We start from the raw sequence: 25205 nt of genomic DNA on the forward strand, positions 1-25205 counted from the left end.
ACCTATCAAACTTGTTGACGTACTCCCGGATTGGTGTACCTTCATCCATCTTGCAAGTATACAATTTGGACTTCAAATAGATTCGATTTGTTAGAGTCTTGGTTATGAAGTTCGCCTCCAACTTTGTCCACACCTCCACCATCGTTTCCTCACCATCAACCAAGAAAGCAACATCTCTTTTAAGGCATAGAATGATAGACGCTCGAGCCTCAAGATCTAACTCTTTCCAATCCTCCTCAGACATATCTATGTGCTTCTTCTCCTTTCCCTTCAATGCCTTGTGCAACTTTTGAGAAATTAACAAATTTTTCATTTGCATTCTCCAATATGAAAAGTCATTCTTCCCATTGAATTTCTCTATCTCATACTTCCCAATCTTCACCGTTCCTCTAGTAGACATGATTTATCTACTTGTTTACCGGAAATAAACCAACAAAGTTCACTTGGGAATTTTCACAAATACCTTGTGTGCACAACAAAGTTCAAGCCACCCACCAAAAATCAGAGCTTAACCACCCTGATTTAAGAAGAAGCTCTGATACCAAATTGTTGGGAAAAAACAAGCTTCCCAAGATTGCCCAAGAAAGATAACTTGCAATGTGAAAAATCCCAAACCACTTCAAAGATAAGAAATTGGGGAAGAAATGGTTTCAATATAAATGAAGAACAATGAATTTGGATTACTTGAACAACCCTCAAGTCAATCCCCAAGAAAGAAAAATAGCTTTGAATTTATACCCAAGAAAAACAACCTCTTACTTGTTAAATTCTATCCAAGCTCTCTCTATTTTCTCTCAAAAATCGGGTTCTCTACTTGAAGGGAAAAACCAGCTATTTATAGGCTGAATTCGGGCGCCTAGGTGTTGCTGCTTCGGGGGGTAAATCGGGCGCCTAGGCGCCATGTTTCTGCTCCATTTTGCACCGGCCAGCGCCTAGGCGCCCACTCATGGCGCCTAGGTGCCCCTCCTTGTTTCTCCCCCTCGAGCTTCTCCACCTCGACTCACAGTTTCCATGAGTATGATGATTAACTGTAAAATTTGACGTGAAGTTTATGTACAAATGTTAAATTATTTGCTTTCTTTGAATTTATTAAAAGTGGGAAATGAGCTCAAATGGAAAAGCAAAGAATCTGAGAAATTGACTTTATAGAAGTCCCTAGGCTAAGGTGAATGTGTCCCATATTCTGGTTAACTTTCGAGTTAAGAAAATGTTTATGGCTTGATGCTGAAGTAGACTATACGATGGTTTATGGCCTTTTGGTAAAGTTGATTACACAAATCTTAAATAACTCTGTTTGCCTCTATCTCGTCTTTCGTAAGTAATCTCGCTATTGTGGCTGGTTAACTATCAATGGCCAATGGCTGCCCTAGCTGATGAAGATTCTTGGATCCGCCACTGAATTAGGGCATATATATAGTTGTACGTAATGCCTAAAGGTGTCAAGTCTCATCTTGGGCATATAATATCAATTTAAGATCATTTACTCACCTTTGTTCAAGGACTTTCAATTGCATATCATTATTACGTTGTATATTATTAATTTTGACACTTCTTATATCTCATCAACTACACTTATTTCCTTCATTCTTTAGCAATAGTATTGTAAGATCATGATTAACTTGACGAGTTAAGTCTTAAATAGCATGAATAATAAATCTTAACCTTTGACACCTTATTACATATAATTGATACATTCACTCTCCATGCCAACTTGTGTTGATTTTGAGTTTTGTATAGAAAGAAATACTTAATTACAGCTTAGTTGATTCCTATAGCTTAATTGATTTATCTAATCATGTAATTTACTTTCCTAGCTTTGACTTACTATAATCCATAGTGCAAATACTTTCAATTTAGGTAATTTCCTAACCTTTTATTGTAATTAGTGCATATATACCTAGTTGATCAATGAAATAAAGCAAGCCATTATTCATTCATTTCTTTAAGGTATCAGAGCATTAAGCTCCCTAAGTACTCATTCCCCTTAATTAAATTTTCGTTACCTTCTCTCTCTCTCTCTCTCTCTCTTCCTTTCATGGCCAACCCAAATGTTCAAATTAGGGCTGGGCAAATCTCCCGAACCGAACCGAACCCGAACCGAACCGATCCGAACCCGACGGTTCTTGTCAAATTAAATACTCGAATGGATATCTGAATTGAGAACCGACGGGTACGGTTCGGTTCTCGGTTCTAGACCAAGAACCGAAGAACCGAATAAGAACCGAATCTTTCTAATTTTTTTTTATATTGAGTAAATCAAATTATTTTAATTTTAATTTTTTCTAAACAAATTAACAAATTAATGATTTCTAAATCCAAATTTTTGGCCCAATAATTTGTTTCATTTCTAATTTTTTAATTTTTGGCCCAATTCCCCATTTTATTGTTTCATTTCTTAGCCAAACAAATCAAATCCACTAAATAACCCTAAACACCTACAATAAAGTGCATAACGTTGTCTCGACTCTCGCACTCACTCTCGCAGCCTATCTAATATTCCAAAACCTATACAATCGTCGGCCGACACTCTGACCTCCGATCGAAGCCGTGACTTTCCCCGACTGAAGCTTTGATCATAGCGATCATTTGAACAAGATAGTTTACTAATCTCTGACATTCCAAAACTATTGAATGTATCATTAGTTGTATTTATATAACGTTGTTATAAATGTTAAAAAATTTAATTATAGTACAGAACCGAACGGAACCGAACCGATCCGAACCGAACCGAATGGAACCGAACCCGAACGGTTCCATAATTATATTTGGACCCGACGGTTCCATTTACTAGATACCCGAAAAGTTTGGTTCGGTTCGGTTCGGTTCTAAAGAGAACCGAACCGAACCGACCCGCGCCCACCCCTAGTTCAAATCAACATTCCCAATGACATATAGACTCCACTAATTTTTTGTTGACCATTAATATTTCCTCCCACTACAATCAAACTCAATTCCACCAATTACCTATCATGGAAGCTTCAATTAGATGCCATGGCTTGTTAGCTACAATCTTGACGGCTATATAGATGGATCTCATCCAGCTCCAATGAAAACTGTTATAATTTACAACAAAGTTTCTCCAAACCCAACCTACACCACATGGATTCATCAAGACATTTATTTTTAGTTCCATAGTTGGATCTTTCGCTTCTTCCATTATACCTCTCATTCAATCCCCAACACTTCTTAAGAAGTTTGCACCGTTCTTGCCAATACATATGCAAAACCCACTTGAGAACACATCAAACAAATTAAAGATCAACTCAAATGTACCACTAAATGTTCCCATAGCATATCAGAATATATGAAACTTATCATAACACGGGCTGACAAACTTGCTAACTTAGGCAAACCACTTGATAATAAAGATCTCACCGATATGATTTTGGATGGACTTGATGATGACTATAAATCCCTTGTTGATGTAATCAATGAGCGTGAACTTTATAAAAAATTAATCAACAAAGAGTTGATATTGAATTAATCTCAATTATCAAATATCACTCTTCTAACCACGATAAATCCAGTTGCACTGCATCATAGGCCTTGACGGTCTTCATCCTCCTCTTTTGTTGGGCCCCAATCTTCATCTCCTCATAGGCCACGTCTTCCATTCAAGCCACATAATGATTTTCTGTCAAGCATGCAACACTCAAGGGCACACTGCAAAACAATGTCCTTCATTCCATCTGGCGGCGTCTCAATGTCAGAACTCTTAGCTACCACAACAATCTCGTCATTTACCATCTTGCAGCCTCGTCCATCAACATCACCATTGCCTCGAGCCCATTTTGCAACAATTGAGAATTCTAGCACTCCTACTTGGCTACTTGACAGTGCTACTTCCCACAATGTTACATTTGATCTCAACAATCTCACTCTTCATATGCCATATACTGGTATTGTGATTGACGATGGCACAGGGCTATTGATAATGCATTATGGTTCCATTTCTCTATCCCATCCCTTTCCGAACTTTAATTTGAAAAATATTCTTGGTGTTCCCACCATGTATAAAAATCTCATTTTTATATCTCAATTCTACACTTTTAATAATGTCTATATTGAATTCTTACCTACTACATTTCATGTAAAGGATCTTCGCACGGGGGCAATTCTTTCACGGGGTGGACTAAGTATGGCGTACATGAATGGCTAACTATTGTTGAGTTTTATATTCCACAAATGTATGGATCGTTATATGTAATAAAGTAGACCTATGAGACCGAATATCGTTCCTACGAGGATTATTACTTAATAATTGGTTTAATTATTCCCAACTTTAATTTGATAAAAAACAAATAAAGTGGTTATTTTTTTCTCTTTTTGTGATTTTCTATTTCAAATATACTAAAACAAGTAAAAAGATGATTTTTTTTTAAAATATGATGGCTTAAGTGTTAGGATTCATGATTTTACCATAGTTATCCCCTTAATCTCAATTACCAAAATTTATACAATTGATTATGTTTATCAGATCGAATTCTTCTAATGTATTCAATTTACACCATTCGAGTTCTCATTGAACCTATTTAACTAATTTAATCCCATATATCTATATGAAACAACTTTAGTTAAATGCAATTATGTTCTAAGCATTTATGTAACGATCGCAATAATTAGCATAAACTAATTACCAAATTTTACTACGTGGTCTAAACAAATAATCCGCATCCTACTTAATTATTGTTCACGAAATCAATGAATTAGTGGACAGTTAATTCAAGCATTAAGAATAGAAGCAAAATCTATTCACAAAATCAATTGGATATTTAAAATATTTTGATTAAAATTAAGGTTAAAATCTAGGTTACAATCATTCATCCTAACTAAATATTAATTACACATCATGGGAGAATAAAAATACAAGAATGAATTAAAGTACATCACCGAGTATTAAGGAAAAACAAGAAAAATATGAAAAACTTGCACTAAGAATCCATCTCTTCTTGTAAAATCCTTGAAACCCTCACTTCTTGATTGATTTCTTGATTATTTTCTTCCTTTTGGTTTGAATAATATATGTACAATGAATCCCGAAGCATTGCCTTGAACATATGTGTCGAATAAAACTCCACAAGCCCCCCTTTAATTGTTGGACAAAGGTGTTTATTTATAGAAATGATTTATGCAAAATCCTTGTCCAACTTGATTTTCACCAAAGAGTTTAAATTGGTATCTACTAAAGAGTTTAAATTAGTTTCTACCAAAAAGTTTAAGAAATAAAAGGAAACAAATTCTTTTTTCAATTGATCTCATTTTCTCATGTAACTTAATTTTTGCATCTTCAATTCTTTTGCAATTAAGTCCTCTTCATTCCAAAATTTTAATAGTTGACTTGATACAAGTTTCGAAGTTTGCAAATTAATCCTCAAACTTTTCAAATGTTGAATTTGACTCCCAAAACTAGTGAATTTTTTCTGTATGCTCCAATAACATTTCCATTGATCTCTTGCAATTTGATTAATCTTCAATTGCTTCAAATCAACTCTAATTAAGCTCCAAATAGCATCTTTTCATATAAATTGTATTGAAGTTGGGATTGGCCTAAAATTTACATAATATACTCAAATTAATTAGATATTCGCTCAATTTATATATAATTAAATAAGAATAGAAGTTCGAATAAGCGAATAAAATGCACTTATCAAATACCCCCAAACTTAAACTCTTGTTCGTCTCGAGCAAAACTAAATACTAAGACACAAGCAAACAAAAAAATATATGAATGCATAAATGCATTAGATAATTTTTTCGAACCGCATCAAGTATTGAAGTCAAGCATTGGCCATTTAATTCAAGCACTAAGATTAGAAGCAAAAACAATTCATGAAACCAATTAGATATTTAAGTTTTTTTTTTAATTAAAACTAAGGTTTAAAACTAGGTTATAATCATTCATCCTAACTAAATATTTAATTACACATCGTGGAAGAATAAAAATACAAGAATGAATTGAAGTACATCACCGAGTATTGAGGAAAAATGAGAAAAAGATGAAGATCTTGCATAAGAATCCGTCTCTTCTTGTGAAATCCTTGAAACCCTAGCTTTTTGATTGATTTGTTAATTGTTTTCCTCTTTTTGGCTTGAATAATGCATGTACAATGAATCTCGATGCCTTGACTTGAATATATGTGTATAATGGAACTCCACAGCCCCCTTTAATTGTTGGACTAAGGTCTATATTTATAGAAAAGATTTATGCAAAATCCTTGTGCTACTTGATTTCCACCAAAGAGTTTAAATTGGTTTTTACTAAAGAGTTCAAATTAGTTTCTACAAAAGAGTTTAAGAAATAAAAGGAAACAAATCCCTTTTTCAATTGATCTCCATTTCTCATGTAACGTAATTCCTCCATCTTTTGTTATTTTGTAACTAAGCCCTTTTCGTTCCAAACTTATAATAGTTGACCCAAGACAGTTTCGGAGTTTGCAAATCAATCCTCAAACTTTTCAAATGTCGAATTTAACTTCCGAAACTCGTGAATTTTTTCCATACACTCCATTAACATTTTCAATTGATCTCTTGCAATTCAGTTAATCTTCAATTGCTTCAAATCAACTCCAATGAAGCTCCAAATAGCCTCTTTTCATATAAATTATATACAAGTTGGGATTATCTTACAATTTACACAATTTAAGTAGATAATATCTCAGTTTATATATAATTAAATAAGAATATAAGTCCGAATGAGAGCATAAAATGTACTTATCACCGACCACTCCAGCCAAATCCAATCCTTTACTTGCCTTTTCCAGTGTCAAGACCACTTCGTCCATGTTCTTGATGTTTTTGTAAGTTTAAATCTCTAGTAAAAAAATTTTTATAAGAAAATAATCTCTTTATACTCTGATAATGGTGGAGAATATCAAGTACTATCTAATTTTCTTTCCACTAGTGGTATTTCTCATTTTACCACCCTTCTTCACACTCTTGAACACAATGGGTACTTTCAACAGCGAAATAGGCATCTCTCTTCTTTTTTACGCTTCTCTTCCATTCACTTTTTAGAATCATGCTGATGTGAACTCGCGTAGGCAAACACTACCAAACTCACGATCAAGATTGAAATTGACCCAAGAAAACCAAAGCAAGGTTTTGGATTAAATTCAACAAATTTGGAACCAAGCAACCCGAATCGCCGATGATGTGCGGACCTCTTGATTACATAAAAATATGTGAATCTCACCCGGTAGATTTAAACGCTACAAGAATTAGATCTCGATAAGTTCGTCAATTTTTCAATGGAAGAACAAAAAAACAGCAATAAAAGCCTTTCAATCGATAATAATGTCAAAAGTTCCAATAAAATAAGAAACGTATTTATACTAATCCTAATAACCTAGGCAAAATCGTGCAAAATCTCCTAAATATGGTAGGAAACTGATTTAATATCCTATTCTAATAAATTAGGAAAATCGCGAAAAAAATTAAAAATTCGTCCAAAATTTTAACTATGAGGTTGTATGGTTGTTTTCCATGGGGTCGCATGGAAGGCACTAGAATTGCCTCTTGATTCTTTGTATATGGCTGTGCGACCGCAAGCCTATTTGTACCATGCAGCTGCATGGCTTTATAGTTCAATCCCTTCTTCGGCCGCTTGTAACGTATTGATCCAATTCACTTTGGCTTTTGACCCGAACACGAATCTTGTCCCATTTTGAGTCCTGAATATGGTTTCATCAATGGTCGCCTTGACAAGCAATCCCATCGTCTCCTTCTCGCTTCATCCTCGCTCATGTCATCGGCCCACCTTCGACTATCAACGAATTTTTTTCCGGGCTTAACGTTGGACTTGACTTTGTCACTTATGTCTCCTGGATCACATCACATGCCTTTGCATCGCATAAACCACATGCCCACACCAACTCTAGATCTAAATTCTCCTTATGAAATAATTTTTGGTTCTCCACCCAATTGCACCAAACTTCATATATTTGGCTATCTCTGTTATCCATAGCTTCGTCCTTCTACTTCCCATAAACTTGAACCCTGGTCCATTCTTTATGTCTTCCTCGGGTATTCTATTATGCAAAGTGCATATCAATGACCTGATCCATCTACTTCATACATCTATAAATCTCGCCATGTAAAATTTGTTGAGTCCATTTTCCCTTACAAATCTCTTCACAGTTACCTTCCTCGTTGTAAATCCCACCATCGTTTTGGATTGGCTTCTTTCGGTATTTATCATTCCCTCCAACTCATTTATGCCACCTACGCTTCCTTTTGTTGCTTCTTCAATAACTGCTCATCCATGCAACAATCAGTTACCACCTGTATTTAGTCTACATTCATCTACTATTCAACCGTTGCCCCACCTTTGCCTCAATTACACTCTCCATCACTTGACCCGGTTCCTATCTTCACCAATACACATTTTTTGATTATCCACTCTAGCACAACATTCATAAGCCCACACATAATCCTTACCTCTTCCAGTGACTCGGAACCAACTACAGCTACACAAGGCCTCAAAGACTTTAAGTAGCATCGGGCAATGTCTGAAGAATATGATGTGTTAGTTTGTAATGGCACTTGGGAGCTTGTCCTTCGACCTCTTCCCATAAGCTTGTGGGTTATAAGTAGATCTTTTGTACTAAGCGATTATCTGATGTTCTATGGATAGGTACAAACCTCGGCTAGTTGCTCAGGGCTTTTATCAACATTCTGGTATTGATTATTATGACACCTGTACCCTGCTTTTCAAACCCACCACTGTTCGGATTATTCTTAGTTTGGTCGTGAATTGTGGCTGGCCTTTTCGACAGCTTGATATTAACAATGCCTTTCTTCGAGGTCATTAATCTAAAGATGTTTACATGGCTCATCTAGTTGGTTTTGTGGACCTGATAAATCCAATCATGTTTGCAAACTTCACAAGGCTATCTATGGTCTCAAACAGGCACCTCGTGCTTGGTATCATGAGTTATGACAATTCCTGCTTTAGTCCAGTTTTCACAATTTGCATACTGACACTTTCCCGTTTGTCCTCGTATCAAGTAGCATCACATTGTACTTATTTGTCTATGTAAATGACATAATTATTATGGGTAATGATGACTGCGCAATTCACACTTTCATTCAAGTCCTTGCCAATCGATTTTCTTTGAAGGATCTAGGTCCAATTTTCTTCTTTTGGGTGTTGAGGTCGTCTCTTTTCCACATGGCTTGTTTCTTTTTCAACGATATTATATCTTGATTTGCCTTCTCATACCAAGATGACTAATGCCAAACCAATTGCAACTCCTCTTGCACCGCTCCGACGTTAACTCTTCATTTTTGCATGGCACTTTTCAATCCTACAGAATATCGAGTTATTATCGATAGTCTACAATACATCTCTCTTACTCGGTCAGATATTACTTATACGGAGGGCAAATTATCTCAGTTTATGCACCATCCTACCGACGATCATTGGACTACAATGAAACATCTTTTATGATATTTATGTAGTACATCTGATCATGGTTTAGTTTTTTATCATAACTTTCTCTTGACACTCTTTGTATTCTCTGATGCTGATTGGGTTGGTAATAGATATGACTAAACTTCTATAGGTGCCTACATTGTTTATATTGGTCTCAATCTTATCTCTTGGAGCTAAAAAAAATAGCACACAGTTGCACGCTCATCGACAGATGCTGAGTACAACTCAGTTGCAACCACTGCTATTGAGCTCTGCTGGATATCCTCTCTTCTTAAAGAACTTGGGATCACCATTTCGGCTCCACTTGCCATCTACTATGATAATGTTAGTACAATACACTTATATTCTAATCCTATTTTCATTCGTGTATGAAACATATTGCCTTTGGTTATCACTACATTCGTGATCAAGTCCAAAATAGTGTACTACAAGTTACTCATGTCTCCTCTATATATATATATATATATAAGTGAATGAAAAATAAATAATTCCCTTTCAATTTCACAAAGATTCACACCAAAAGTAGAGTATACATGGCGGATCAATGACCCAAAAACATAGAAGGTAGCTCCACTAGAAGGGTCCAAGAATCCCAGTCAAAACCTTAAAGAAAATACCCAAGTAATAATGCAAAGACATGCACATGTGAAGGCTGCTGGACTACAACAGCAAGTTAGGAAAAAATCGAACAGACAAGAGATCGAACTTGTAGTCAAGTTGCTGACCAAGGTGCTGGCAATGGGTGAGATAATGGGTATTGCAAAGGAATCGAACAAAACAAAGCATAAAAGCGAAGCAGATGAAATATTTCTCAAGGGGGCTAAAGGAAACAGAGTATCATAATGCAGAAAAGGGGATAGCTAATTATATATAGTACCTAATAGGTTAGACACATGGGTCAACAGTAAATGCAACATTTGGTCCAGCTTCTGTTGTGGGCGCCCAATTGTGTGTTTTGAGTTGACTATTAATTATAATCTTAATAATAGGTTCTGAATGAACCATATGATTTTAATATGATCCGACGAGTCATATTTGTCCTTAGTTTATTTGGTATCAAAATACTTAACAAAACCTCTACATTGATGCCAAATACACTTGCAAAAGAGAAAAAACTAGCTTAGTAGTCATACAACATGATTTCAAATAAAATTGAAACATCACATACATTAACCAATATTTGGAAGTTTAAAGCAACTTCTAAACTTTACAGGGGCGCACCTTAGTGTCCATATCTGTAGGGTTATAATCTGAATGTGCTTTCTCAAGTTTTATTAAATCTTGGGACACTATATATCTAATAAAATGCAGCCTAATATCTATATATATAGTGCATTCATGAAACACATGATTCTTACATAGATGAATAAGAGATTGACTGTCACATTATCACTTAAAACACCTAGTTCATTAAGTAAACCTCTAAACCACGGAGCTTCTTTAATAGCTTCTGTGGCAGCAATATACTCAGATACAGTAGTAGATAAATCAACTAAACATTGAAGTTGAGACTTCCAACTTACACAAGAGTCACACAAAGTAAACACATGAGAGGAAGCAGATTTCCTATTGTCTTTATCAACACTATTGTCAGCATTTGTGAAACTTTTAAGTTTTACACCCTCATTAGTAGATTTATAAATGAACTCCACATCAAAAGTACCATTCAAGTACATAAGCAGCCACTTTAACAATTCCCAATGTTTGGGATCGGGACTAGACATATACCTATTTAACACACTCACAGTGAAAAGCCAAATCAGATATAGTACAGATCATAAGGTACGTAATGGAGCAAGTGACATTTGCATAATGAATATTTTTCATAGATTTCCTTTTTCCATCTTTAGTAGGTGATGTTCTTTTGTCAAAATGAAATGGTTTCCAAAAAGCGCAGGCATGGCAAATTTCTTTAAAACTTTAAGCATATAATGAGTTTGATGCACAGATAAGCAAGAATTAAATTTATCTAGATTAATCTCCACACCAAGGATTCTCCTAGCACATCTTAGGTCTTTCATGTCAAATTCCTTCCCTAACTCCATTTTAATCTTGTTTACCAACTTCATGTTAAGCCCAATTAACAATATGTTGTCCACATAAAGTAACAAATACACACACTATTCATTAGTATGGTGATATAGGTAATACAAGCAATGGTCAAATTCACCCAATAGATAAAAAATCACATTTTTCGTACCACATCAGGTTCCATTTGTATACTTGGTGGAATCTGGCATATCTTAACCAAACCCTTCGCATGGGCTCGATGTGCTCTTGTGTGGAAACAGTTTTAGCCCATAAAGAGATTTATTTAAAAAACACACATCAGGTTTAGACTTACTTTCAAAACCTTTGGGCTGATTCATAAAAATCTTTTCATCAAGAACACCATGTAAAAATGCAATTTTGATATCAGGTTGTTCAAGTTTCTAGTCATAGTAAGCAACAAAAGCAAACACGACCCTAATAGTGGTATACTTAACAGTTGGCTAAATAATCTATCTATTCTTTCTGCATCTATTCCTTGGCTCCTAACCTAGCCTTATATCTCACAGGCTCACTGTCAGTGGTTTCTTCCTTAATTTTATAAACCTATTTACATCTTATTATGGATTTATCTTTAGGTCTAGAAACTAAATTTCAAGTTCAATTCTAGTAAAAGAACTCATCGCTTCTTTCATGGCACCGAGCCACTCTTCATTCTTTTCACTCCTCATAAATATTTGATTCTTTATCAAATAATTCTTTATAACTAGTATAGGCTATGGTATAGTCAGTTATCCTCTGAGGTTCCCTATGTGGTCTCATCTCTCTATTTCTAACTAGTCGATAATCACTAGAGGGTTTTGGTCGATAGGCTTAACAACTTCCTCATTACCTTCTAACACTATATGATGTTGATTTGTATATTACTCTCCACTTTGCTCAAGGTGATGAAGATGTGAACATTCACTAGCTCTACCTCAACTTGTGACTTTTCCTTAATATCTTTTGCCGTTTGTCACTACCTTTACAAGGCATCTCAGACTCATTAAATGTAGTATCGCAACTTACGATTATTGTCATGCTCTCCTGGCTTCTATCCCATAACCTATATTTCACAACTCCCTCGGGGTAGCCTAAGAAGACAAAATTCTTAGTTTTAGGTTCTGTTTTTCTCCAACTTTGATAAAAGAAAGTAACACAACCAAAGCTCTAAGTATGAAATAATCAACACATCTATCGTACCAAATCTCATACAGAGTATCACCACTTAAGGTAGCGAAACTAGTCATATTAGTCACATAATAAACAGTCATAACAGCTTCATCCCAAAAGGACTTAGGCACACTAGAACTTAACCTCATAGACTAACTTTATCAAGTAAAGTACTATTCATCCTTTCAGTAAATTTATTTTATTGGGAAGTGTAAGATACAGTCCCGTGGCTAGCAATGCCAGATTCATTACACAAATTTTCAAATTCAGCATTGCAAAACTCAAGACCCTTATCAGTACACAATTATTTCACATTTTACCTTATGGTTCTCTACCTTAATGTTTCAATTTTTAAAATTTTCGATTGTTTCGGATATATCTTTCAGCAAATAAATCCATACACATCTAGAAAAATCATCAATAATGGATAGAAAATATTTGTTACCATCAAAAGTGAAATTGCTCTCCGAATTCCACAAATCAATATGAATGTATTCTAACACTCTAGATGTCTTGTGTGTGCTAGATGCAAATGACATTCTACGATATTTATCAAGTATACAATGATCACAAAATGTCATGTTAGACACCAGATTCTTACCAAACACACTCTTATCATTAAGAAATTTAAGTCCCTTAACACTAATATGAACTAACCTATTGGTTCCACTTCCGTGTGTGATCAGTGATGGTGGAATTTGAACCACCCATCAATTTAGCATGCATGATGTAAATGCTATTGTTCCTAGTAGCCTTAAAGGCTCTAAGTGCCATTCTATCACCCAGTGCAGCAGTGAAATCTGTATGCTTCAACTCTCCTACAGACATTAGATTCCTACCCATATGTGGAATATACCTAACTTCTTTTAGTGTTGCACAAAACTACTATTAAATTTGACAGTCACATTACCCATGCCAGTGACCTCATATATGACTCATCCCATGCAACTACATGTCCATGATAAGACTCGTGCAAATAATCAAACACAATTTATTTGATATAACATGAAAATAAGCATCGGAGTCAAGAATCTGCTCATGCATATGAGAGTTCATAGACAAGTGAATTTCAACTGGTTCAGTATCCAATTGCATGTGAACCTCACCAGGTTCATCTCTCTCGACAACAACGTTTGCCCTCACTGGGTTTACGATCCATCTGATCTCTCAACTTGTTTTTTTCTTCATGGCACTCTAATGAAATGTCCTAGTTTTCCACAACTTAGAACATTTTCTCCCCTTAGCCTTTCCCTGTGACGTAGATCTACCTCTCATCTTTTCCTTGCCAACACTTTTTTGCTTTTTTCCACCTCTAAACTGAGTTCCACCTCTCATTTGGGGAATCTTTCGTGCTTTTCACTCATTTCTTTCAACTTTCATTTCCCCTTCCTTATTTTTAAGGAATAGATGACTATATTGGATGTAAGAATTTCCCTCCCATATTTGATTGCATTTTTGACTTCCTTATAGTTATCAGGAATAGCATTCAAAAGAATAATTGCTTTATATTCATTGGAAACCTTTTCACCAAAATTAGTAATATATTGAACCAATTTATTGAAAATGTCAAGATTCTCATCTAATTCTCTTGAGTGATTAATTTTGAAACCAAAAAAACTTTCAAGAAAAATTTGCTGGGCATGGATTAAGTTAAATAAAGCTCCTCAATTTTTTTCAAAGTCTTCAGAAGTATCATGTTTGCCAACTTTTTTGCAAAAAAGAATCAGATATAAGTACAAAATAAAAGTTATAAGCACGTTGTCAAACTTATTTTTATGATCCTCAATCATAGTTCCAGCAAAATAATTATTAATGGCTTTTGAAAATTTTTACTGTACTAAATTTCCTTTTATCTTTTGTTGCCAAATAAAAAAATCATATTTACCTTTAAAGACACTTGAAGTCAAAATGGTTTGTAGACATCTTAACAAATAAGACAAGGAACATGTAAGGGACCTTTACAAAGACAACCACCCTGTAGGTAGCAGCTATACATGGGTAAGGGACCTTTCGTGAGATTCGAACCTCAGTCTTAAAGGAATTTTCGAGCGGGTAAGATCAAAAGTAACAATTCTAAATACAAATAGCTCAGCAACAACACGAAAAGTGAACAACTATCAATATAGCCACAAAAACGATAATATCACAAATTTAGGGAAATAGTCCTAAAATACTAGTATCAAGTAAGGCTGCAATCCTTTTGGTCATCTCACATGATGACCTGCTATTGCAGTAATTTAAGGAGTTTCAACAAAATTACCTAAGGAGACCTGTTTGTAGTTCATAACAAAGAGAGATGCGAAATTAATTAAAAATTCAAGCCCTTATTGGCAAAACAGCTGACCTACTCCTCAATTGCACACCATACACATGCCTCGATCGCTGTAACTCCAATTTTTAGTCGATAGGATTGAAAACTAGCCACCAATCGAGCCACTGAAGGCTCTGATACGATTTTGTGGAGGTCAATATAACCTTTAAGTGATCAAGCAAACACAAAGTAAGTTCCAAATCAAATGATAATAATGGAATCAAGTCGTGAATGAAAAAAAAAACATTTCCTTTCTATTTCACAAAGATTGGCACAGAAAATGAAGTTTACAGAGCTCAGATCAATGACCCAAAAAACACACAAGGTAGCTCCACTAGAATCGTCCAAGAATCTCACTCAAAGCCACGAAGAAAATACCCAAGTAATCATGCAGAGACAGCCATGCACAAAGGCGACAGGAGGATAATAGCAAGTAGGGAGAAAACCGGATAGACATGGGGTCGAACTAGTAGCCATGTCATCAGTCAAAGTGTTGGTGATGGGTGATATAATAGGTCTCACAAAGGGACCAAACAAGATGGCAGCATACAAAGTATCAAGGGTAGCAACCGAAATCTCTCTCAAAGGGGCCCAAGGAAACTATATGTCATAATGCAGAAATGGGGAGAGCCAGGTATATATAGTACCACAATATGTTAGTTACATGGGTCCGGTCCTAAATGCAATACTCGGTCCCACTTTTGTTGTGAGTGGCCAATTGTGTGTTTTGGATCGACTATTAATTATAATCTTTATAATAGGTTCCAAATGAACCATATGATTTTAATTCGATCCGAAGAGTTATCATCATCTTGGGTTTATTTGATATCAAAATACATAACCCCCATCAACGATTATGTAGTTATTTTTCCCCATTAAGCTTTTACGTTTATTGTATTTCCTTCGGCGGCGAATATGACATAAGAAAGAAGGAAATACAACTTGTGCACCTCAAACCTAGGATTTTTCTTGGGGTGTACCAATATGCAAGGTCGGTGGGTTGTGTCCGGCCAAACTTTACGCCACCTTTTCAAACTAAACAAGTTACTATGCCAATGAAAGACCTATAAAGACAGTTCTAATATCTCATGTTAAAACCATAATTTTCTTGGTTATACTCAAGAATAGTCTAACCAAATTTATTTGTCATGTGAAAGCACATTAATAGCATGACTAAAATAAATAATTCCAAGATGACTCCTTTTTTAATAGATTAAAAATGAATTACTAAATTAAAAATTTCCTGATTCATGAATTAAATTCAAAAAAAAAAATTATCAAGCTATTGCCAATAAGTTGTATAATTTTAATTAGATTATAGGAAACAAAATTCGGCCAAGACAACCTTAAAGGGGCTTCAGTTTGTATCTTCTTAGGAATCAGAATGTAGGAACAATGATTTATATCCTTGTTTCTTGTGACTTTAACTTTGTTTAATATTCTCTTTACTTTTCTTTATGTAGTAATGTTAGGTTAGTTTTGGAACAAAACTTCGGAATATTATAAAGCCACCATGCAATCCACATTGCATAAAATAAAATAAAGTGATTAAAAAATAATAATAAAAAAAAATAAAGGAGGTTCTGTCAAAGAAAAAGTTGTTCAATCAAATCAAATGGGCCATTTCAGCCCCCCATATAAAGCTTGGGCGAAAAGTGTTTTTCATTATACAATATCTCCAAATTATAATGCTAAGTACCATTAAATTCCGAACGTTGGATTGTAGAGGACTGTGTGGACGGGATCGAAAAGAAGAGGATTATATGAATCAAAACGTACACAACTTATACCACATTCTTGTCATAAAGTGAATAGTCTTTAAAAAACAGAAACTTAAGATAGGAACCACAAATACTAACAATGATATTCTTTTATAAAGTGAATAGTCTTTAAAAAACAGAAACTTAAGATAGGAACCACAAATAGTAAAAATGATATTCTTTTCTGGAGGTGTAAGGCTTCACTTTTTTACCTTTTGGGGTGCTATAAACCAGAGTATCAAGTAAAGAAGATTTTCAGGATTCATTTCTTCTACATTTACCATCGTTACACAGTATTATTTGAAATTTAAAGTGTTCGAGATTAGCACGTCTCTTTATTTGCTAGTTGGATTCATTTTTCCAAAAGATCAAACACATAATTTTTTTTTTCTTTTAATAAATGAGCCAGCCAGACTAGTGGGGCCTCGATTTGGAGACATACTAAAAACCATGCCTTTCGAATCGAACGCAATGCCCGTCTTTCAAATCAAAAGAAAAAGGACTCGCTCGGAAGAAAGATGGAGTGCGGCCTGTTTTGCTCAAGTACCCGAGGGCAGTCGTCTTAGAAGAGATGGCGTGCTGTCCATAGTATGAATGTTAAATCATATTATCTAAAGTTTTAGGTGCTAAAGAAAAGATACGAGTTTGACCATGATCATAATTTGAATGTCGCCCAACTTATAAATTTGTTTTGCTTTGATCATAAAACATTTTTGGGTTATTCTTGGGGTACATAATCCCAAAAATCAGGGTGTTCATAACGTGATATGTAAAATTTGATCTCACTTGACAAAAACACTTATTATTAGATAGCTTGCTGTTTGCCCAGGCTTAAAATTAGGTGGGCCCCTGTATTTTGCCCTGGCTTGGCAAGGAGTCTTTTTCTATTAGATATAGATAAGTCATGATTCCTAAATGAGAAAAGAAAGCATGTCTTGTCCAACAAGACACTTAACAAAAAAAAATTTAAAGTGTTCGAGATTAGCACGTCTCTTTATTTGCTAGTTGGATTCATTTTTCCAAAAGATCAAACACATAATTTTTTTTTCTTTTAATAAATGAGCCAGCCAGACTAGTGGGGCCTCGATTTGGAGACATACTAAAAACCATGCCTTTAGAATCGAACGCAATGCCCGTCTTTCAAATCAAAAGAAAAAGGACTCGCTCGAAAGAAAGATGGAGTGTGGCCTGTTTTGCTCAAGTACCTGAGGGTAGTCGTCTTAGAAGAGATGGCGTGCTGTCCATAGTATGAATGTTAAATCATATTACCAAAAGTTTTAGATGTTAAAGAAAAGATATGGGTTTGACCATGATCGTAGTTTGAATGTCGCCCAACTTATAAACTTGTTTTGCTTTGATCATAAAACATTTTTGTGTTATTCTTGGGGTACATAATCCCAAAAATCAGGGTGCTCATAATGATGACGTGATATGTAAAATTTGATCTCACTTGACAAAAACGCTTATTATTAAAGGTTGAACCCCAACCTTAAGGGCCCCCCACCGTCCCTGTCCTGGAGTATCGTAAGGGAGGTAAATCGCAGGTTACGCCTCCAAGGGTACATGGTGGAAGGCTGCTTATACACTTGCACTTACCCAAGAGTCAAATTCATATTTCAAGATTCGAACCCTTGCACAACAGCCTCAAGTAAAACTGGATTTCTCCACCCTCCCCCTTTACCACTTGGAGATGTGATAGCTTGCTGTTTGCCCAGGCTTAAAATTAGGTGGGCCCCTGTATTTTGCCCTGGCTTGGCAAGAAGTCTTTTTCTATTAGATATAGATAAGTCATGATTCCTAAATGAGAAAAGAAAGCATGTCTTGTCCAACAAGACACTTAACAAAAATTTTTTTATATCACGCCAATTTAGCAAATGAAAATAGACAAAGTGCCAACGATTATTATTCCACGACTAAATTGGGAAAATATTAGTTTTAGAGGTAATTTTATTCAAACAACAATTTGTTTACTGCAATGAAAGTCTCCAATCTTTTTTCATTGTCACAATTATGTTTTCGAATTTTTAAAGCCATGTTTTATTGCAAACTTTTATTAATTAGCTTATCATAATTCATACCTATTTTTATCTCAAAAATTCATCGTGAGGACTTAAAAAGACTTACTTATCCTTAAATTTGCATAATATAATAATAAATAAAAATAAAAGTTCGATAAAATATTTCCCCCTCATTTCAAAGCACAATGATAATATATTTGGATAAAAACTGTCATCAAAGACAATGTGCTAATTAAAATATAAGAGCATTTTTTCGAGACTCTCTATTTTTAAAAAGCAGATTTCTATCATTTGGAAAGCATTCATAAATTTAGAAAGTTAAAATTTTGAAGTGCTCCAACAAATTCTTTATATTTAACATTTAATTTTACTACTTTCAAAAAATATTTATTATTTTCTCTATATTTTATTTTTACTAGCTTTTCTCTAAACTATTTTATTGTTTTCCTACATTGAAAATTGAAAGCATTTAATTATATAAAAAAAATTGTAGAGCCAAACTCACTCTCTAAGTTAAAATATTAATTTAAAAAGTCTCTGAAATATGATTTTAAAAGTTGATATTTTAAAATAGAAATCATCATATGTTTAAAGAATCTCGTGAAAATGTTCTAACTCTACTAACTAACATGGCTGAGATTGGAAAATTTTATTATATAATAGATGTTATTATTTTAAAGAGTTTTAATTTATCCCATCAGTCCAAGTTGGGTTAATGAAATTTTCTTACATCCCAATTTAGTCCTCATTAAATTAAAATTTATTTTGCCCTCTCTTTTTATTGATCGCACATTCTCCAATAAAATAATATTACACATAAATCTAAAAAAAAAAGCTTCCTTTTTAATTACACATTCTTCAAAAATTTACTATTCCTTTCATTATAATTTGAAATATTGTAGCCCAAACAGAGGGCACAATAGAGGTTATACTTTAATTGAAGTTGAAGTTAAAAAAAAGTTAGAATATATAAATGTGAAAATTAGCAAAAATGAAATACTGTTATTGCTTTCAACAAAAACAAAACTGCGTTTTAAAATGAAGCGGCACTATGAGTTGGGGTGACTGACGGTGTTTGTTTTGACAGTTTTCTTGCTGAGATTCCTGTATATATGAATACACAAGTTAACCGTCTTACAAGTTCCTCAAGTACGTTAATGCATGCAAGAAATCATTTTTGAGCATAAAATTGTAAAACCACAGTTCAGCCAAGAACAAGGATTTGTTAACAAATATGTATAAGGATGAACAAGACATCTTCAACGTAATGGGATTCACGAAAATATTCAAAATGTCCCAAAATCTTGCTAAAGCTCATTCTTTTACCATGATGTAAAAGATTTGGCTGATAGAATTTTTTTGTAGAAACCCCCTACAGGCTGTAGACCACAATGGAAGCAAGGTACTTGATTCACTTAGCTTTATTAACTATATAAGGCCTGGAGGGATCCCTAATGGACACCAAAACAGCCCTTGTTCTTCAAACATACTTGTTTCTTGTTATCCCTCTTTCTATTTGCAGAAATGGCGCACAGAGAAATTGTGCCTGCTCCTAGGACCAACCCACTGGTGAGTGACAAGTCGAATCCTAAACCTCCGACAACAGCACCTGGCACTCAGAGTTATTTGACTGATCGTGAGAGGGCGAAATTGAAACCAAGTCAGGATGAATTGGATCACAGTCCAGCACATCACAGTAACGGAGGCAGAGGTCGTTTGACGAAGGGTGATAGGCGTTATCGCCACTTTGCAGCTGATGATATTGGATTGAACAAGCAAATTCAGGGCACGCATGCTCCAGATCATGAAGATCTTGATGTGAAGCCTGTTCTTTCCATCATTGAGGAAATCCTGCGACATGGCAAATCTTTTGACATCGTTCATGTACTACCTAATCCTCGTTGCCAAACATGCTTTTCTGGTTTATATGCTTTCTAGACTTCATTTTAGCTGCGTTTAACTAACACTTTTATATGTTTATAATATAGGGAGCTCAAGTTCCAGCACATTCAGAGTCATACGAGGAGAAGTCCTTTCAAAGTGCTTACCATGATGCGGAGATAGTTAAACTGTTGGCATATCCCATAAACAAAATTTCCTGCGAGGTATATTAAAACTCTTCTTCTCTTGTGCTCTCTTGATTATCTTAAAATCAAATCATGCACTATTAGCCAATAAATACTTTCATATTTTTGTTTGCATTTGTTTCGTGAATGCTACAAAAATTCGTATTAACTTGCAATAAGAGGCCTCGCGGTGTATATGGAGACAAACTTGGAATCTGGGAAGTATATAAGCCCCCTAAAAGATTATGAATGTTTAATGCAACAGATAATTTGCAAATGTGCCGGTGGAGGAGAAGCACATTCAATAGCCATTGGACTCCTCGAGACGCTGTCTAACTACGGGTGGGATGCCAAAGTAGTTATTACCTTTGCAGCTTTTTCAGTCACCTATGGTGAATTTTGGCTGGTCGATCAACTTCGCGGGAAGAATCAACTTGCCAAGGATATTGCAGCTCTGAAGGATCTACCTGATACAATGGAGCATAACGAAGAAATTAAAAAGAAGTTTAAAGCTATTTTCAATCTTTTACAGACTGTACTGACTGTGACTCAGATCATTGTAGAGTTCAAGGAGCTCCCTACTCGTTACATTAACCGGGAGTCACCAGAAATGGTATCCGCGACTGCTCACATTCCGACGACTGTTTATTGGATCATAAGGAGCATTTTGGCCTGTGCATCAGTACTCCTAAACCTTGTTGGCAGTGGTCATGAGTATGTTTCCTATTGTGACTAATTAACTACGTAAATGAAAACAAGAAAATCTGAATTCTAAATGTACTGACATTTGAATAATGTTATTGGGGATCAGGTACATTACCTCTACTGCTGAGTCCTGGGAGATATTAAGTCTAGCTAATAAGCTCTCCCACATGACTGAGCACTTGCAAGAGCAGCTGAGGAAGTTGAAGGAGTTGATTGGTAAGTCACCAAAAAGCTGATTGGTTTGAAATAATTGGCATGCCTAAACCAAAGCTAAGGTAGTCCTACGAAGGCACTTAGTATGGTCCACCGTCTCGATATTACAGCACAAGTTCTACTTCATTTCTCGAATTATGGTTACTCATATTATCAATCTTAAATGATTGTACTTCTATCTACAGAGGATAGGAAGACAGATGCAGCATTAGCAGCACTGAAGAAACTCTTTGAGACATCTCATATTGACAACATGATAATATTAAAGTCAATTATCCGTGCCCGAGAAGATCAAATGCCAATCTTTGATGGGACTAGAAGGATAAATGTTGTCTCCTTACTTATCCCTAGTACATGAAATTCTTGATCCATTTCCATTTATGATTAGACGTGACCATGTGTTTTTACATTTTCCTGGTGACAGGAACGCCTCGAGGTATTGAGGTTGAAGTATGTCCTGCTACTAATTTCGGACCTAGACCTTCCCCAAGAAGAGCTCAACATTCTCCATCTGATTTACAGCCAGCAGACGATGAGGCACGAGTACGAGGTTCTTTGGTTTCCCATTGTTGACCATGCAGTGTCAATAAGCCCAACACAGGAGAGACAATTTCTCGATCTTCGAAGCTCTATGCCGTGGTATTCTGTGGATCATCCTTCCTTTGTTGATCCAGTAGCCATTAGGTACATCCGGGAGATTTGGAATTTCATCCACATGCCAATGCTCGTTGTCTTGGATCCACAAGGAAGAGTGGCGAACACCAATGCTTTACCTATGATGTGGATTTGGGGTAGTCATGCTTTCCCCTTCACTAAACAAAGGGAATTGGATCTATGGAGAGAAAGTACCTGGAATATGGATTTACTAACAGACTCCATTGATCCACGTATCCAGGAATGGGTACGTACACCATTTTCGCCCTAAATTATTTGCTACCTTTCTTCAAGAAACAATCAAATATCATGCAGTCGTTATAACCATGAATATCAAGATCCCTAATTAGTCAATCTTACCCCTATGCATTGTAAATAAACATAATGCATTTTATTGCTTCTGATGCGGGTTAGAGGTCCGTAATAGATAGTAAGCATCGTACTTGTAACATAATGTTCATATTTCATTATTATTATTATTATTTTGACATTTTTTGGTGTCACAGACTAGGGACAATAAAACTATATGCTTGTATGGTGGAGATGACATTAACTGGATTCGGAGATTCACAACTACAGTACGGGGCATTGCAACCACATTGCACGTTCCCTTAGAAATGATTTATGTCGGAAAGAGAAATTCAAAGGACAGAGTGAGAAGATGCCATGAAATCATAGACACGGAAAAACTTAGCCACATTTTTCCATTGAAGGACTTTTATGATTACATTTGGTTCTTCTGGGTGAGGCTTGGGAGCATGTGGAACTCAAAACTTCAACACGGCATGACGGTCGAAACTGACAAAATAATGCAGGAAATCATGGCAATGCTAACCTATGACGGCAGTGAACAAGGATGGGCTGTTTTCAGCAGGGGCCTGTATGAAATGACTAAAGGCAAAGATGATATTTTGATCACAGTTTTCGACAACTTTAACCAATGGGGACACAGAGTGGATCACCCTGATAAGTTTGTCCCTGAACTAGACAAGGAGATTAGTGGCGTCCACCCCGAACACCACTGCAACCGCCTCATTCTGCCGGGGCATGGAAACATTCCAGAGAGGGTGGTTTGCTCTGAATGTGGACGTACCATGGACAAGTTTGTCATGTACCGCTGCTGCACCGACTAGTCTGATGTACTATTACTGCTACTCCAAAGGCCTTTGCTGCTATTAAATATGACAAAATAAAATTTCATTATTTTCATGGTTTTTCCTTCTCTATTTACATTATATGCTTGTAAGCGAAAGTGAAATGGAAATCAAAAGTGTGTAACACCTTCTTATGAAAGAATTTGAAATGAAGCAACTTGGGAATGCAAGTAAAAGTCTTGGTTTGGTAATTAACAGGAATAAATTTATATCTGTCTTGACCTTGAAACAAACTTCTTATGTGAATAAATTAATTGAAAGATTTGGAATGAAGTTGCCCACAATTCTTTGTCAACCCCTAGGTTTACATTTCAAATTAAGTTCATCGCATAGCCATAAGAATGATTTGGAAAGGAGTGAAATGGATTTAATTCCTTACTCTAATGCCATTGGTTCTATAATGTACGTTATGATGAACTATGCCAAACTTGGCCTATTCCATAAGTCTGTTGGTTCTCAATAATGAACACGCTTATGTTCAGCACAAAACGCTTTTAGCATATATGGTCCTGTTCCTTAGTAAATGCGACTTTGTGAAAGGGAGGGCCTAATTCGAAGAAATTCTAACAACCGTGGAATATGCTTCTTTAACGCTGGATGATACCATTTATCTTCAAGGACTAGGACCGACTGTCCTGCTAAAGGTCCCCGACCGCGGTCTAGTACTCTGACTTGCCTACATGGCATCCCAGCCACACTCGTAAGTTCGGGGGTTATCGATGTCCTTCTCTGCCAGTCTGGTTCTAGTTCATTATATCTTCTGTGTTCTAACCACGTAGGAAGTTCTTGACCACTGAGAGTCCAATCTTATATGGTCATCCTGGAATTTTACAAGTGATCTAATCCTTATGGTATTGCATCTTATGTGCTCGATATATGCTCAACATTCATAATTAAGATACGCTTTATAGTATATTCCAATTCATAACCTCAATCTTATATTCTCTGCATCTGTTCACTAGCTTAAAGCATTGTAGGGCTATGGGAGTAATCCCCCTAACAATTTTGCAGGTGATTGAAAGTCCTATTCGTGATCACAGTCTGTGCATTCCAATTTGAAATGAATGAGGTTTCAACTCGACTAACACCTATAGGGGGTTAAATAGGTTTATAATGCAGAATTAAACAAGTCACTAATTATTGTTTTTGGATGAACAAGTTTAATCAAATTAAACCCTAAGTTGGGATTATTGGTCCCAAAACTGATTTTTCACCTAAATAATCCTATATTTCGAGCAACTCAATCAATCGAAAAAATCTATCAAATGACGAAAATCGCAACACCACAACAGTAAATAAATGCAGAAATTAAAGAACTTCAAGAACACGAAAATTGGTCACCCAGTTGAGCCAAAATAGGCCTAATCTAGGGGACTCAAGATCAGCCTATCCACTATATGAAAACCACACCGTCTAGAGAGATTAATATACAAGAAACCAATCCGACTTCCATTCTAAGGTTCTAGTCACAGATCACATAATGATCTCAAGAATCCTATAAACAAGAGTAACCCTAACTTGTTCGACCGAACACCAATGCCAAAAACTCGGCCACAAATCATACAAACGAGCCTAAACCTAAGGATTTTCTAGTATTCCAAAATCTCACTAATTTAGAGACTTAAGATTAAACCAAAGAGAGCAAGTAAATCAAAAACTAGAGAGAAGAAGAGAGCAACTCGAAGCCACA

At 35.5% G+C, this 25205-nt stretch overlaps 1 protein-coding gene, 1 long non-coding RNA gene and 1 pseudogene across 2 annotated transcripts; 1 reads left to right on the top strand and 2 right to left on the bottom strand.

Annotated features, from left to right (window-relative positions):
* LOC111398290 overlaps window positions 1-244 on the bottom strand; it is a 9107-nt pseudogene extending 8863 nt beyond the window's left edge.
* A 14494-nt stretch (window positions 245-14738) lies between these two features.
* On the bottom strand, window positions 14739-15548 carry LOC111398820. Its single transcript, XR_002703415.1, has 2 exons — window positions 15324-15548; window positions 14739-15109 (listed from the first exon to the last, which is right to left on the bottom strand). It is a non-coding gene; the product is annotated as an uncharacterized LOC111398820 (long non-coding RNA).
* Window positions 15549-20177: 4629 nt separating this feature from the next.
* On the top strand, window positions 20178-23685 carry LOC111398819 (protein SIEVE ELEMENT OCCLUSION B-like). Its single transcript, XM_023025927.1, has 7 exons — window positions 20178-20607; window positions 20712-20828; window positions 21055-21503; window positions 21601-21710; window positions 21893-22035; window positions 22132-22608; window positions 22868-23685. Exons 1-7 carry the CDS (start codon window positions 20248-20250, stop codon window positions 23492-23494), a joined length of 2283 nt encoding a protein of 760 aa, XP_022881695.1. The 5' UTR covers window positions 20178-20247; the 3' UTR covers window positions 23495-23685.
* The last annotated feature ends 1520 nt before the right edge of the window (window positions 23686-25205 follow it).

The sequence above is a fragment of the Olea europaea genome, chromosome 8 (genome assembly GCF_002742605.1).
Source record: "Olea europaea var. sylvestris chromosome 8, O_europaea_v1, whole genome shotgun sequence".
Lineage (NCBI taxonomy): Eukaryota > Viridiplantae > Streptophyta > Magnoliopsida > Lamiales > Oleaceae > Olea > Olea europaea.